General features: G+C 39.2%; 1 protein-coding gene across 3 annotated transcripts in view; it reads left to right on the forward strand.

The window, feature by feature from the left end:
- Positions 1-18,017, forward strand: part of crfb12 (cytokine receptor family member B12) — a 30,769-nt gene that overhangs the window by 7,808 nt on the left and 4,944 nt on the right. Inside the window, exons 3-7 of one of the 3 annotated variants that reach the window (XM_034293546.1) lie at positions 21-144; positions 1,566-1,735; positions 1,937-2,249; positions 2,298-2,412; positions 3,060-3,216. In XM_034293546.1, coding sequence (XP_034149437.1) covers positions 21-144; positions 1,566-1,735; positions 1,937-2,249; positions 2,298-2,412; positions 3,060-3,216 — 879 coding nt within the window. Of the gene's footprint in view, positions 1-20; positions 145-1,565; positions 1,736-1,936; positions 2,250-2,272; positions 2,413-3,059; positions 3,217-18,017 lie in introns of all 3 variants that reach the window. The other 2 variants (XM_034293547.1, XM_029121270.2) reach the window with 2 other exon arrangements.

Genomic DNA, 18,017 nt, shown 5'->3' on the forward strand with positions numbered 1-18,017 from the left:
CTAATGTGTCTTTGTCTCAGGATGTCTCCTCCCTCCTCAGAATGTGACAATAGAGTTCCTAGACTTCAAAGGCAGAGTCCACTGGATGGCCTCAGCTGACCATAGGAACAACACACACTACTATGTTGAGATGCAACAACTTGGGTCAGTGAGTGTGTGTCTGAGTGTGTAAATGTGTGTCTGAGTGTGTATTATAGTGTGAGAGTTATGTTTTCAACTGGATAGTAGTTTAGGTTTAGAGTTCTATCTGGATAGTAGTTTAGGGTTAGAGTTCTATCTGGATAGTAGTTTAGGGTTAGAGTTCTATCTGGATAGTAGTTTAGGGTTAGAGTTCTATCTGGATAGTAGTTTAGGGTTAGAGTTCTATCTGGATAGTAGTTTAGGGTTAGAGTTCTATCTGGATAGTAGTTTAGGGTTAGAGTTCTATCTGGATAGTAGTTTAGGGTTAGAGTTCTATCTGGATAGTAGTTTAGGGTTAGAGTTCTATCTGGATAGTAGTTTAGGGTTAGAGTTCTATCTGGATAGTAGTTTAGGGTTAGAGTTCTATCTGGATAGTAGTTTAGGGTTAGAGTTCTATCTGGATAGTAGTTTAGGGTTAGAGTTCTATCTGGATAGTAGTTTAGGGTTAGAGTTCTATCTGGATAGTAGTTTAGGGTTAGGGTTTTACCAGGATATTAGCTGAGGTTTAGGGTTTTACCTGGATATTAGCTGAGGTTTAGGGTTTTACCTGGATATTAGCTGAGGTTTAGGGTTTTACCTGGATATTAGTTGAGGGTTAGGGTTTTACCTGGATATTAGCTGAGGTTTAGGGTTTTACCTGGATATTAGCTGAGGTTTAGGGTTTTACCTGGATATTAGTTGAGGGTTAGGGTTTTACCTGGATATTAGCTGAGGTTTAGGGTTTTACCTGGATATTAGCTGAGGTTTAGGGTTTTACCTGTTTAGTAGTTGAGGAGGAGTAATGATGAGGAGGAGGAGTGATGATGTGTGTTATTGTGATGTAGTGAGAGAGAACGATTAGGAGGAGGGTTAATGATGATGATGAGGGTTAATGATGAGGAGGAGGAGTAATGATGACGAAGAGGAGTAATGATGTGTCTCATTGTGATGTAGTGAGAGAGAAAGATGATGAGGTGGAGTAATGATGAGGAGGAGGAGTAATAATTATGAGGAGGAGGAGTAATGATGAGGAGGAGGAGTAATGATGTGTCTCATTGTGATGTAGTGAGAGAGAAAGATGATGAGGAGGAGTAATGATGAGGTGTAGTAATGATGAGGAGGAGGAGTAATAATTATGAGGAGGAGGAGTAATGATGAGGAGGAGGAGTAATGATGTGTCTCATTGTGATGTAGTGAGAGAGAAAGATGATGAGGAGGAGTAATGAGGAGGTGTAGTAATGATGAGGAGGAGGAGTAATGATGAGGTGTAGTAATGATGAGGAGGAGGAGTAATAATTATGAGGAGGAGGAGTAATGATGAGGAGGAGGAGTAATGATGTGTCTCATTGTGATGTAGTGAGAGAGAAAGATGATGAGGAGGAGTAATGATGTGTCTTATTGTGAAGTAGTGAGCAGTGGCAATCCGTCAACTGCAACGCCATAACCATGACGTCCTGTCTGGACATTCCACTGGAAGACCATATTAAGAGCTATGATGTCAGAGTCAGGGCGGAGAATAGAGGGCAGAGGTCAAACTGGACACATCTAAAACAGACAGTATCCTCCTATGCAAACAGTAAGACACACACACACACTGCAAACACAATAAGACACACGCACACACAAACAATATATGACAGATAAAAATAATAAATTACAGACAAAATGTGTTTGTCTGTAGCAGAACTGAGCGCCCCTGATCTGAGGTTATGGGTGTGTTTGTCTGCAGCAGTACTGAGCGCCCCTGATCTGAGGTTATGGGTGTGTTTGTCGGCAGCAGTACTGAGCGCCCCTGATCTGAGGTTATGGGTGTGTTTGTCTGCAGCAGTACTGAGCGCCCCTGATCTGAGGTTATGGGTGTGTTTGTCTGCAGCAGTACTGAGCGCCCCTGATCTGAGGTTATGGGTGTGTTTGTCTGCAGCAGTACTGAGCGCCCCTGATCTGAGGTTATGGGTGTGTTTGTCGGCAGCAGTACTGAGCGCCCCTGATCTGAGTTTATGGGTGTGTTTGTCTGCAGCAGTACTGAGCGCCCCTGATCTGAGGTTATGGGTGTGTTTGTCTGCAGCAGTACTGAGCGCCCCTGATCTGAGGTTATGGGTGTGTTTGTCTGCAGCAGTACTGAGCGCCCCTGATCTGAGGTTATGGGTGGAGGACCAAAGTGTGTTTGTGCAGCTCCATCATCCCGCAGAGGAACATTTCGACAAATTGTACAACATCACTCTGCTGCAGAGCACACGGCAACACAACAACACAGTAAGAAAATTCACGGCTACACAACTACACATCAAGAACACGTGTGTGTCTGTGTGTGTTTGTGTGTGTGAATGTATGTAAAATATAGCTTTGATCAGACGAGGACGAAGTGGTTGGCTTCAGAATGTGTTTTCTCTGTCTCTCTTCCTGTGTGTGTGTCTGTGTGTGTGTCTGTATGTGTGTGTGTGTGTGTGTGTGTAGCTTCAATCAGAGGTGTAGTCAGCTTCAGAGCGTGTTTTCTCTGTCTCTCCCTGTGTGAGTGTCTGTGTGTGTGTGTGTGTGTGTGTGTGTAGCTTCGATCAGAGGTGTAGTCAGCTTCAGAGCGTGTTTTCTCTGTCTCTCCCTGTGTGAGTGTCTGTGTGTGTGTGTGTGTGTGTGTAGCTTCGATCAGAGGTGTAGTCAGCTTCAGAGCGTGTTTTCTCTGTCTCTCCCTATGTGAGTGTCTGTGTGTGTGTGTGTGTGTGTGTGTGTAGCTTCGATCAGAGGTGTAGTCAGCTTCAGAGCGTGTTTTCTCTGTCTCTCCCTGTGTGAGTGTCTGTGTGTGTGTGTGTGTGTGTGTAGCTTCGATCAGAGGTGTAGTCAGCTTCAGAGCGTGTTTTCTCTGTCTCTCCCTGTGTGTGTGTCTGTATGTGTGTGTGTGTGTGTAGCTTCAATCAGAGTTGTGGTCGGCTTCAGAGCGTGTGTTCCCTCTCCCCCCGGGCTGGAATTACTGCGTCATCGCTTCGGCCTGTCACCAGAGCAGAAACCCTCACATGACCACTCAGAAATGTATCTACCTGCCTAGACACACCCTAGATACCTCAGGTATGCACACACACACACTCACACACAAACACTCACACTATGGCAGGTGAAAAGGGACTTTATTAAGCTATTGAAACGACCTAATGTGCATACCACCGCGTATGCGACCGTGTATACGTCTATACGCGTATGCAACCGTGTATACGTGTATACGTGTATGCACCCATGTATAAGCGTTCCTATACCCGTATACACGACGCGTCAGTATACGCGCTCAGACGACTGCTTCAGTCGACTGACAAAAACGACTGAACGCACGTGTGTACGCGTGTAGATATTATCCCGTACAGTAGAGGGCGCAGAAACCCGGGGATCACTAGTCTGTACGAGCAGGAAGTTGTGAAACACCACCGACGAAGAGAGGCATAGGTTCGTTTTTCTACAGGTGAGTTACGGTAGTCATTCATCTAGCGAAAACCACCAGGCATGTTGAGTTATGCAATATATGCAATATATTGCTTGGTTATGCAATATAGCTAGTTAGAGTGAGTTTTGTTGCCTCTGTTTGCTAGCGACATTGTAAATAATTTTTCACTCTCGAACATTTCATCAATGTGGCCGTAAACCATCGGCTATAGCCTGTAGCCTCCTTCCTTCCCAAACCGAAGTTCATGTCCATTGCTCAATCTATATAACCGCAACATCTTTTTTAGGCTACATTTTTGGTTGACCTTATTTTTGGGCTATGTCTATGCTGTTTTCTCTGTATGAGTTTTAACACAAGCGATACTGGGTGGCTAGTTAAAACCACAGACAACGAGTTGAAATCGCAAACATTAACATTTTTTTTATTAGTATATTTACGATTTTGCATCTCTCTTACAGGTTTCCCATGAATAATCTATTTTATTTCACCCTTGTCTGTAAACGGGACTTATTTCTCTTACATTTTTCTTCACAGAAAACGGACCGGCCTGCCTGTAATTTGTAGCCTATATACTTTCTTTTTCAGTATTGTAGATATAATTTAAATGTACATTCTAAATATGGAAATAAATGCTTTAACGACTACTGCTTATTATTCAATAAATGTACTCTATACATATTTTAATATTTCAGTTTTGCCGTGTCTTCAGAATTTTCTTTTTTTTTAAAGAATATTTAAGATTACTTTATAGGTCAAATTAACTTAAAATAGTCTAAATAATTTGTGCTCCGTTTGTGCCGATAAAGGTTTGTATTTGCGACTGCCTTTCTTACCGATAATAACAGAGCTATTGTGGAAAGTGAGTAAAGCAAGTGCGCTATCCAGTATAAATGTAGGTTATATACCAAAAACTGTTGCAGCACAAACAGAAGCAGCTGGGCAAAATGCTTCCATAACCAATTACACAATTACATGTCGACAAACATGGAGGAAAGAACAAGTTAACTCACTGACACTCATTTTCACTGACGAGTTTTTTTGAATCAGCGGTCTATTTTCTTGTTCAAAGATAAATAGGCTAGAATGAGTGCATATTATGCATGTAATAATATATGCATAATATGACCATACAGAAAGATTTTTTTTTTTTAAATAAGTGCTCCCTAAAGTCCAAGTTGACTCTCAAAAATATCTATCCTTTCTATGGAGCACCAGCGATCACACTGTTCACCGGTCCCAAAGCAGTCGTTTAATCTCTTGTTCGATGCTCGTTAATTGCAAACTATCTACCACTGGTTTTTCTTCTCACCTCTAAACATTTTGATATGTTTAGCTATGTAGAAAGTAACGTGGTCACAAACACACACATTCAAACACTCCAAACGTGCAATACTGATAAGCTATGTACATTAAATAATCGTACTGCATGCACATGTGAGAAAACGATGAGTATGAGGAAACGATGAGCCCATCAATATTTGCAAACAATTTAAAGGCAATAGAAGTTATATTCGTTTCTCATTTTTATTTAAGAAAAAAAACAGATTCAAAGTATGGCAGCTGCACTACCTTGCCATACCCAATTGACGGATGTATTGTACATCAATATTAAAAGAGCTGTCATAGGGGCTACCAAGATTAATTTGTGGAAGAATAAAATATGTTTTTGAAAACCCTGTAACCCCAATTGTATCATATTTGCTACATGAGTTTCTGAGACCTCTACGTACAAGCAATCGTCTGTGAAAAGGTTCCCTGGTGGAAAGTGTTTCAAAAATGTAGGCTAAGCCATGTATTTACTGCTGTGATTGAAAATGCAAAATCTGTGTATAAGCCTCAGTTTATAAACGGCGGTATTTGGCAAATCTCAGTCCTACCATAAGAAACACACATATTACAGAATATATTTTAAAACATTCAATAATAAAATAAGATATTCTTTACAAATAGCGATCGATTGTATTCATTGAGCTAATTGGCTTGCCAGGTAATATTCATTATGTAAATAAATGCTTTAACGACTTCTGATAATTATTCAATAAATGTACTACATACATGTTCAAATATTTTACTTCTCTCTTGTCTTTTCAGTCTTTTCATGGAATCCCTAACATGTGCATTGCAGTTTTACATTGTGATTACACAGTACAGATCGGGAGTATCATATTTCCCTAGAGAGTAGTACAATTTTCCATTTTCAGTTTCATTAAATCAATAACTTTATTTAAATACCAAAAGTAGAATTCTATTCAGCTATGACCATGTAGTCTTACCAACACCCGCGTCAATCTAATTACTCATGTATAGGCTACTACGTTTAAGAAGGTACTGAAAAAAACATCATAAATATGCCATAGCGCAAACTTGGCAAGAAGCGCTAATAAATAAAATGCAAAGCATGTTGTTAGTGTAAAATCAGACATATAGCAAGTTGTAATTTTTTCATGGCCTGGCTAAAGAAATTTCATTTATTTATTGGGGATTGTGACTGGCTGTATTAAATAAGTCTCAAAATTGTGCTGATATAGGCCTACTGTCAAAATGAATCGCGGCTCCAGTCATCCTTCATGTCAGTATAGGTTTCTGGCCGAGCTATCTCAAATCGATTTAATAGATTAACAGTACATAGGATACTCTGTCAAACATTACTCTGAATTGCTTAGGTCTGGGTTTCAAAATCTAGCCTAACTTTGTGCTAGAATAATCACGGCTCCACAAATAGTAATTCCATAACCATTTGGTAACTATTAACACCCTCCATATTCTTTCATTTTCCATTCAATTCTAACTGTTAAATGTGCATTGACTCTGGTATGGTGAAAACAAGTTTTGAACAATAAACGAAATAAGAAATATATGCTAGCCTATACAACAAACGTTTGAAATATATTTCCTTCAAATAAAATCATGTTTTAGTTTAGCTTCTATCAAATATCCTGCTCAACCAAATTCAGCAACATATTTTACTGTCAGAATTTGTCTAGAAAGGGAAACTACTTTTAGCCATCAAGTGGCTATTTGATCTAGAGTTCTTGTAGCAAGCGAATCGCTGAGCGATTTTTGACAAGACATCAGGCATCACATGCATATATTTCTCTGCCCTTGTCAACACAGGGTTGTTCACTTGAAGTATATTAAAACAGAAAAAAACTGATTCGATTTCAATGATTTAAAACACAGATTTTCCTTAACTGTTGGCTACACTGAATAAAATACTGTATAAACACGCACTAAACTTGCAAAAAGCACCTTCCGGTATACGGTTCAGCCTTCTTTAGAATAAAAATCCACGAGAGACCAGCGCCCTCGCCAGGATTAGTGAATAAATACATACATGTATACACGTGCGTTCAGTCGTTTATGTCAGTCGACTGAAGCAGTCGTCTGAGCGCGTATACTGACGCTACGCGTATAGGTGACTGAACAGTGCGACTGTGTTGGACGACTGAACGTGTATACCACCGCGTATGCGACCGCGTATACGTATATACGCGTATACAACCGTGTATACATGTATACGTCTATGTATACGTGTATGTAGTGTATACGCGTATGCATACAAAAAAAACTCAGCACTCCTTGGAATTGTTTGGACACCCCGGTTTAAGCCAATTCGCGTTTTGTAATAAAAAAAAAAGCAATTTTGAAAGCTAAACCCTCCTCCTTCCATAACTTGTCATAAATATGTGTATATTAGGCTACATTCGTCCTTTGTCAGAATTCTAAATGAACAAACTGAAAACTATTTAACCTGCTGTTTGTTGTTATCCTGTAATCCTAATCAGCCAAAAGCACACAAGTTGTAGTTGGTACCCAGGCAGGCGCTAATCACCCCGAAATGAATGACTGACTTCAATGGATGAGTGGGCGTTACGATAAAAAAAATCAGAGCCTAGATATGCTACATATAGGGAGAGATGTGTCAACCCTTCTTCCTAAACAAACACGGCTATATAGGTACTGTTTTCATGATAAAGTCATTGAGAATCTCCTTTGTTGTACAATTAATTGGCAAGCCTCTTATATAGACTGCAATTATGCATAGAATAAAAATGTAACAGGAAAAGTAAAATACATTATATATAATGAATATTACCTGGCTAGCCAATTAGCGACAATGAATACAATCGATCACTATTTATAAAGAAAATCTTATTTTATTATTTAATGTTTTAAAATATTTTGTAATATGTGTGTTTCTTATGGTAGGACAGAGATTTGCCAAATACCGCCGTTTATAAACGGTGGCTTATACACAGATTTGGCAAACATTTTCAATCACAGCAGTAAATACTTGGCTTACATTTTTCCACCAGCGAACATTTTCACAGATGATTGCTTGGACGTAGTGGTCTCAGAGATTAATGTAGCAAATATGTTACAATTGGCGTTAGTGTTTTCAAAAACGTATTTTATTCTTCAACAAATTAATCTTGGTAGCCCCTATGACAGATGTTTAACATTAATGTACAGTGCATGCCCAGGCATCAACTGGGTTTGGCAAGGTAGGGCAGCTGTCATACTTTGAATCTGTTTTTTATAAAATAAAAAATAAAAAATAATTTAACTTCAAATTGATTTGCAAAAATGGATGGGCTCATCGTTTCCTCATGCTCATCGTTTTCTCACATGTGCATGCAATATGATGATATAATGTATATAGCCTATTCATGTTGCACGTTTGGAGTGTTTGCATGTGTGTGTTTGTGACCACGTTACGTTCTACATAGCTAACTTATCAAAATGAATAGAGGCGGAAAGAAAAACCAGTGGTTGCTAGTTTGCAATTAACGAGCATGAACAAGAGATGAAACTACTGCTTTGGGACCTGTGAACTGTGTGACCGCGGGTGCTCCATAGAAAGGATCGATCTTTTTGAGAGTCAACTTGGACTTTGGGGAGCACTTATTGAAATTGAAAGTTTTTTTACTGTATGGTCATATTATGCTTATATTATTACAACCATAATATGCACTCATTCAGGCATTTTGTTCAGCTGCTTTTGTTTGTGCTGCTACAGTTTTTGATAAGCTAGATTTCTATTGGATAGCCAGGTTGGGATAGCGCACTGGCTTTACTCCCTTTCCACAATATCTCTGTCATTATCGTTAAGAAAGGCAGTCGCAAAAACAAACCTTTATCAGCACTAACGGAGCACAAACAATTTAGCCTATTTTGAGTGAATTTGATCTATAAAGTATTCTTAAATATTCTAAAAAATGAAAGCAGCACAAACGAAAATGTTAACAGCACAAACCAGCACAAACGATTGAGCCTATTTTGGGTTGGGGGCTAACTTCACGCAGGTCTTGAACACCTGGCATGTAAGTCAATGCATTTCTTTATTTTCTGTTAAGTTTAAACAAATGACTAATGATTATTAGACCTCCACTCTCTGTCCTAGATGTCATGTCACATTCCCATGCCTCCGCTTTTGCTGAAATGAGACCCCTGAATTATGTATTAGCCATAATTCTACAGGCAAATGCGGTTTATGTAGGCTATAGATGCAGTTAATACTGGGGTTTGTATACAAAGATATACAATTAATGGTGCGGTTTATACACGGTGCAGCTTATAAACGGGGAATTATTACGGTATGGAAGTGGTGTCTGGGATATAAGAACATTAGTCTACTCGCTCAGAATTGATTAAATTGTCGGCATTTCAAATAAGACCTTTTGCTAGAACTGTGGATCCAAAAGCCATTTGGTAGATACGTAGTTTTCCGTTCTGTTAATTTAGATATATTCTGACTGTCAAATATTTTGCTGAATTTGGTGGAGCGGGGCATGTGATATCAGCTAGATAAAAACATGATTTCATGTGTCATAGCAAACTGGCTACGAAGTAGGCTATAGCCTATACATACAATGTAAAACATAGTATTCGTGGTCGTTTAAAATCAAATAGTATGTTGTCATGCTTTCATTCCCCTGATATACAATAATTAAGGTAGCCTATCGATTTGTGATGGTAACGGCTTTATAAAATGTCTACAAACTTGTACGCTTAAAATAATTGGCGGCTCCAACTTTTGTCTTGTCAGTATGAAAGTGCTGGTAAATAAGTTCGTTGCATTACCATGACACACAACGACAAACTAAAGGAATATTACAACTAGGCCCATATTTAAATAGTCTTAGCAAGCTATTAGCTTTGTTTTTATTACGTTCTTTAACGAATGTCACGTTGTTTAATTGTGTTTACAGCTAGGCCTATATTAAATCGATTTAGTAGACTAGCACGATAGAATACTGTCAAACATTAGGCTTGCAGTGGTCTCTGTTCCAAATTATAGCCTACATTTGTGATAGAATAGTCACGACTCCACAAAAAATAATCCAACTATAAACACCCTCCCTATGCTTTTATATTGCATTTACTTTTAACGGTTAAATATGCATTCACTTTGGTTACGAATGGGAAAATATAATTTGAAGTCAGCGTATACACTCCCTACTAAGCACAGTATAACTGAAATAAAATGTGCTATGTAATACTCTGTTGAAATACAATTTCTTAATATAATGTTTTTTTTAGTACCTTTTTTAGTACCTAACAACCTTATTATATGGCGGGTGTTATAAGACTACCCGTCCATGGCTGGCTGTTATTATTTAAATAAAGCTATTGATTTTATAACTGAAAATGGCCAAAATAAGAAAAATGAAAATAAGGTAGGGAGTACATTTTCTTTATACTACTCTCTAGAGAAATATGACACTCCCGATCTGCATTGTGTAATCACAATGTAAAACTGCAATTCACATGTTAGGAATTCCATGAAAATTCAAAAGACAAAACTGAAACATTTGAATATGTATATAGTACATTTATTGAATAATTACCAGATGTCGTTAAAGCATTTATTTCCATATTTACAATGCACATTTAAATGATATCTACAATACTGAAAAATAAATTATATAGGCTACACATTACAGGTAAATCAGTTTTCTGTGAAGAAAAATATAAGAGAAAGAAGTCCTGTTTACAGAAAAGGGTCCAATAAAATAGATTCTTCATGGGAAACCTGTAGGAGAGATGCAAACTTGTAAATATACTAATGAAAAACATGTTAATGTCTGCGATTTGAATTCGTTGTCTGTGGTTTTAACTAGCCACCCAGTCTCGCTTATTAAAACTCATACAGAGAAAGCAGCATAGCTAAGACAGTAATAAACATGGTCAAATAAAAATTATAAGCCTAAAAGATGTTGCAATTATAGGGCTACAATGGTTTGATTGAGCAATGGACATGAACTTCGATTTGGGAAGGGAGGACGTATAGGCTAAAGCCAATGGCCGACACAGTTTACATTGATGAAATGTTCGAGAGTGAAAACAATTATTACAATGTCGCTAGCAAACCGAGGCAACAAAACTCACTGGTAACTAGCTGTATTGCATAACCAAGCACCTCCACATGCCTGGTGGTTTTAGCTAGATGAAAATAATATCTGAACTCACCTGTATTTAGCCGAAAAACGAACCCGTTCCTCCTCTCTTCGTCGAAGGTGTTTAACAACTCCCTGTTCGTACAGACTAGTGATCCCCGGGTTTCTGCGCCCTCTACTGTACGGGATAATATCTACACGCGTACACACGTGCGTTCAGTCGTTTTTGTCAGTCGACTGAAGCAGTCGTCTGAGCGCGTATACTGACGCGTCGTGTATACGGGTATAGGAACGCTTATACATGGGTGCATACACGTATACACGTATACACGGTTGCATACGCGTATAGACGTATACACGGTCGCATACGCGGTGGTATGCACATTAGGTCGTTTCAATAGCTTAATAAAGTCCCTTTTCACCTGCCATACTCACACAAACACACACGCACACACATACATGCACACACACACGCATACACAGACACACACGCACACACACAATATTTTTGCTATATTTTTTAACTGGTACTACGTAGATGTTAGAACTTGAACCACACTAGTGGAAAAACGTATAATAACCCAGAGGAATATCTGACTAGTAGTATTTGCGAGATTGCCAGGTTAACAGATACAGATATTGATGGTGTTTTAGACAATATTTGCAGAGACATAACCTTGGATGACAAGATATGAAATACTAGTCAATTGCAACTCAATATTATGCCACGAAGAACATGACTGATCGTTTTTCTCCGTAAAACATGCAAGGCATTTATCCAAAATCACAAAACACATCTACACTCACCTAAAGGATTATTAGGAACACCTGTTCAATTTCTCATTAATGCAATTATCTAATCAACCAATCACATGGCAGTTGCTTCAATGCATTTAGGGGTGAGGTCCTGGTCAAGACAATCTTCTGAACTCCAAACTGAATGTCAGAATGGGAAAGAAAGGTGATTTAAGCAATTTTGAGCGTGGCATGGTTGTTGGTGCCAGACGGGCCAGTCTGAGTATTTCACAATCTGCTCAGTTACTGGTATTTTCACGCACAACCATTTCTAGGGTTTACAAAGAATGGTGTGAAAAGGGAAAAACATCCAGTATGTGGCAGTCCTGTGGGCGAAAATGCCTTGTTGATGCTAGAGGTCAGAGGTGAATGGGCCGACTGATTCAAGCTGATAGAAGAGCAACTTTGACTGAAATAGCCACTCGTTACAACCGAGGTATGCAGAAAAGCATTTGTGAAGCCACAACCAGCACAACCTTGAGGCGGATGGGCTACAACAGCAGAAGACCCCACCGGGTACCACTCATCTCCACTACAAATAGGAAAAGAGGTTACAATTTGCACGAGCTCACCAAAATTGGACAGTTGAAGACTGGAAGAATGTTGCCTGGTCTGATGAGTCTCGATTTCTGTTGAGACATTCAGATGGTAGAGTCAGAATTTGGCAGAATGAGAACATGGATCCATCATGCCTTGTTACCATTGTGCAGACTGGTGGTGGTGGTGTAATGGTGTGGGGGATGTTTTCTTGGCACACTTTAGGCCCCTTAGTGCCAATTGGGCTTCATTTAAATGCCACGGCCTACCTAAGCATTGTTTCTGACCATGTCCATCCCTTTATGACCACCATGTACCCATCCTCTGATGGCTACTTCAAGCAGGATAATGCACCATGTCACAAAGCTCAAATAATTTCAAATTGGTTTCTTGAACATGACAATGAGTTCACTGTACTGAAATGGCCCCCACAGTCACCAGATCTCAACCCAATAGAGCATCTTTGGGATGTGGTGGAACTGGAGCGTCGTGCCCTGGATGTGCATCCCCACAAATCTCCATCAACTGCAAGATGCTATCCTATCAATATGGGCCAACATTTCTAAAGAATGCTATCAGCACCTTGTTGAATCAATGCCACGTAGAATTAAGGCAGTTCTGAAGGCGAAAGTGGGTCAAACACAGTATTAGAATGGTGTTCCTAATAATCCTTTAGGTGAGTGTAGCTCTCTTTGTTAACACACTATCTTAAATATATTGGGCTAGTTTTTGGAGTTGATGGAGAACATTTGCAGTATTAAGCCCATTCAAATGTGTAGTTTCTAGGAGGCACCACAATTAGAGAAGAGGTGCATATGAACATAATACAGTAGGTTCAAGCAGGCCTGTTCAGTTAGGTATCTTGCCTTGTCTTCTAACATTGACCACTGACCAACAGTAGCAACCGGTCAATAAATTATAACAATATTTCAGTTGCAAAACGCGACCCTGCACTCTTGTTTTGCCTACATAATTGGTGACTAAAATGCAGTAATCTCGTAGCCCAACTCACAGAGAATAGAAGGGAAAAGGCCATTTCAGTAGGCTCTCGTCAGTGGATGCTCTGAATACAGCATGTCAGATTGCGTAGGCCAGTGTCTACTTGTATTCTGCCTGCTACATTAAGGCCTATTTCATTTTTTGGAGGGGATGTCGGGAGTAATGTGTTATTATGAATGTCAAATCCAATTATAACGGCAAGTGTAGAATGCGACTTGAGTTGTGTGTGTTTTGTCCAGCCTGCGCAACCTGGCCCATGTTAAGAATTTGCGTGTATCAGAATCTCTGAAGAAGGACGAGGCTTCGATCTGAATGAAGATTTAACCAAGTAGATTTATTAATAGAAAATTATGAGTCAAAATACATGAAATACTCTGCAACGGTCAAATACTTGTTTTAACCCTCAAGCTTCCACAAATAATCGCGCCGAATCAAGATTAACCATTGGTTTTGTTTCTCCCGCCTCAGGGGTGGTTACTTTTCACTCTTGTGAGTAAAACCCATCCTTATTGGCTCTTTGTTGGCATGGTGACATGTTGGACGAATTTCTTTGTTTTCGCTGTCCAGTGAAGAAGGACATGCTGTAAACTCTTCCCCCTTGGGGTTATTTTCAGTCACAGATCAACAGATTCTCGAATACAGATGTGAAATCCTTTACCAAGTTACAGTCATTTACATTCTTTTGACCAAACCTACGCCAGAACATCAGGGGTGGGAGACAGAAGGTCTCTTCCTGCTGTTATAGGAGGCGGCCTCCCCTGCATGTTAATTGTTGGGTTTTAATCCTGTCTCTCTAAACAAGACAGGTGAAAAGTCAGAGTGAGTGTGAGTTAATGTAAGACAAAAGGCTGTCTCGACCTATTCTACAGAGAGAGAGATAATGTGTGAGAATTACAACAGAATGTATGGAGTTTTAAACATAGAAAGTTATTATATTCAATATTTTTCCTAACCTGACTGCAGCATACAATTTAATACAACAAAAACATAGAAATACATGGTTATTAAATCAGCATTATTTAAAATGTATCTCAACACCCAACTCCTTGTTTAACACATTGCGTCTGTATTTTATCGGCAATGAAAAAACTTGGCTACGGTGAAATCTTTATCTTTGTTGACGTTTACAAACGACTCTAACTTGTCAAGGTTTAGGCCTACTATTGAGCTGTAGAACGGTGCTGGCAGCACGGCACAACCAAGACACAAACACGTCTCCGGTCCTCCACTTGATCATGTGGTTGATTCTCTGGTTAATGAGTTCTCAAAGCGACACAAATGTGTATCCATGACGGACAAGGAAACAATGGGACTTGTTCGGTTGCTACTTGATTGACAGCGCTCATGTGATAGTTGGCACTCAAGTGTCCAATCACAGTGTTTCAAGCATAAACCACTGCAGTCCAATGAGGACAGCTCTATCAAATGGGTTAGGTCCCGCCCCATTGCATTTGGACGACGTACAACTTCACACCATCCAAATGAAATGTTTGGGTTATTTGGATGATGCACGACTGTACACAATGCAAGTGCAATGTGTTTATATTTATTTATATTTTTAATAATGTCATTATAAAAAATATATATATATATATATATTGTTTGCTTGTCTGCGCAATCCAAATGAAATATAGGAGTGGGACATTCAGTATGATTGAGGGGTTCCCATTCCATTACGTCTTTGCACACTGAAAACACTGTTACTGGAAACCTGACACTCCACTCCTTGAACAACCTGTTTTAACCCAGAAGAATCTAGCAAGTATTGGCTGGTTAACAGATACGGGTCGTCTAAATGTTTTTAGGTAGAATTTGTAGGCACCATAAACTGGTATGAAAATATATTAAACACTGTTCAATTACATCCTAATCGATATTAATACATTTGATTGATATTAAATTCCAATAAAAAGTGTAAAGCAGTTTTCCAAAATCACAAAGCACATCATGCTCTTTTTCTAAACAAATTAATGTTCTAATTTGGACAAGTTTTGGTATTGAAAAAAAAACATTTGCAGTATTAAGTCCATTCAAATGTATAGTTTCTAGGACGTTACACAATTAGAGAAAGATATTGAGACAACACTGACCAACAGTAGCAACCAGGCAATAGATGCTAACGAACTTCAGTTGCACAACGCACTAATTTTGGCAGCCCAGCATGCTTGTGTTCCCTGCATAAATGGTGATACAAACACATCATCCCAGTAGCCCAACTCACGGAGAATAGAAATTAAAAAGCTATTTCAGTATCTCATCAGGGCCGCTCTGGATTAGACATGTCAGATTGATTATGTCTATGTGTAGTCTGCCTGATACATTCAGGCCTATTCAGTTTTTGAATGGGTGTTGGGAGTAACGTTTTGTTATGATTGTTAAACCTGATTATAACAGGGAAGTGGAAAACATTACTTGAGTTGTGTCTGTTTTGTCCAGCCTGCCTGGACCTGGTCCCTATGTATCACACCTTGCGTCTATTTATTCTATCGGCAACTAAATAACATTGCTACAGTGAAATCTGTATTTTTCCTATCTTCTAAAGGCTTATGCCTACTATTGAGCTATACATCGGTGCTGGCAGCCTGGTATAAACAAAACACACCCACTTTTCCAGTCCTCCACCTGATTACGCACTTGCCACAATGAAAGTAGCCTAACTGAAAACAGGCCACATGCCTCTGAGTAAATAGTTCTCAAAGCGACCCAATTGTGTATCTATAACGACAAGGGCGCACTGAAACTTGTTCAAGTGCTACATGATTGACAGCCTCATCTGATGGATGCTTCTCAAGTGTCCAATTACAGTGTTCCAAGCATAAAACACACAGTCCAATGAGGACAGCTCTATCAATTGGGTGAGGTCCCGCCCCATTGCATTTGGATGACGCACAACATCACACCATCCAAATGAAATGTCTATTTGATTTGAACGATGCATAAGTGTACACAATGCAAATGTAATGTGTATTTATTTATTTATATATTTAAATATTTCATTATTTATATATTTATTTCATATTATGGCACATTTAGTTCTCCATATGTGAAAACACTTTGGGCGATGTATTTGTTTTGTATTTAGGCATAGTTGCAGGGTAAGTTTGACTATGTTTTATAAAGTGAGTGCCTTTTGTTGCTCAAGAGGTAGAGTAAAACGTTTGCCGGAATAAGGGGAACGAGTAGGAAGTACTGCAATACCTGTGATGGTTGAGTAGCGCGCATATCAAAGCCATAATTCATATCGAGTTGGAGAACTGCCTTTCATCACTCATGGATCACTATGACAGTTAAACATTTTAACTTTCAAAGTAATCATTGGGTTTATTTGTGACCAAGTGTTTATTGGTCACAGTCACCCTCATTCTGAGCACCTGTGCCTCCACCTGTGTCTGGTTTATGCCCCTATTTAGTTTGGTTCAGTTCTCCCTGCCCTTTGTGAGGTATGTTTGTCATGCCGTCATTCATTACTGAGCCTTCTGTTTTCGCCGTTGCCTAGTGTTATCCCGATATCGATTCTCGTGTTTTGACCATTGCCTGATCTGCTCCTCGACTTCGTCTCTAGCCCTGTGATTCTGACCCTAGCCTGTACGACCGTCCTTCGCCTTGCCCTACTGGGAGTTCGTCTCCCTTATAAACCGCCTGCTCCGCGATTGGAACCAGCCTCCCTTTCCCCATTCATTACACACCAGTGTTCCCCACACTTTGGATCCATTGACCCTGAACCCCCCAATATACAGTACAAACCTATTCCATTGAGTAATACACATTGAAGAAATCATTCTATTTATTACTAGTCTGGACTATATTAGCTGAGTAATGTGTTCCTACTGGGCAGGAAATAACCTGCACAGTAAGTTTGAGGTCTCGGGCCTACATATTGTTAACATTTGACAGCTGATGACCAGAAGTAGAAAAAAAGAGATTAAACTTGGCATGGAAGACTTCACATCTTGGCATTACCAAGGATGGAAATGTATTATGAGCTTTGCTGATTAAAGAGCATATTGTGCATCCTTTTTGCTTCTATGATACTGCTAGTAATGTGAACTTAAGACAGTTTTACATAGTTTAATATGTCTGAATGCCTATAAATAGTCTCCAAGTCTGAATGTCGGGGTTCTAATATATTTCATGCAGTGTCTTTGGACCATAAGTTAACTATTGCAATCCCAAAATATTCGTTGTGGCTATGCAGGCATCAGAGTGCAAGGCAATAAAATGATAGGCCTACATTTGATATATACAATAATATATTGTAGTAATAGTAACTATTTCATTAAAGGTGGGATAACCCAAGGGAGACTTTAACAACATCGTAACCCTCAATAAACAGTAGGTGATCTACCTATGACACTGCAACCCTGAGTGTGTTGTTTAGGTGATTCGATATTTGTGAATATATCTCTAATATCTGCGCTTGAGGAGCAGAAAGCATTATTGTGTTAATGATAATTCGCCTATAGATGTCTCACCTTCAAAACTACTAAAACAGTAGCATATCGACTCAATTCAAGTTCCATCACCAATAAAGCCATCAAAATAATTTGACAGTGTAGTAACCGATACAGACCATTTGTCATCAGAATTAATGAGAATTAAATACAAAAAAAGAAACGATTCCGCAACTTTTTCCATTTGCATGCTCCGAATATGAAAACCTCCACGCAGTCCTATGAGAACATCTCTTCTCTAGTAGAATTTAT

This window comes from Esox lucius, chromosome 7 (assembly GCF_011004845.1).
Source record: "Esox lucius isolate fEsoLuc1 chromosome 7, fEsoLuc1.pri, whole genome shotgun sequence".
Lineage (NCBI taxonomy): Eukaryota > Metazoa > Chordata > Actinopteri > Esociformes > Esocidae > Esox > Esox lucius.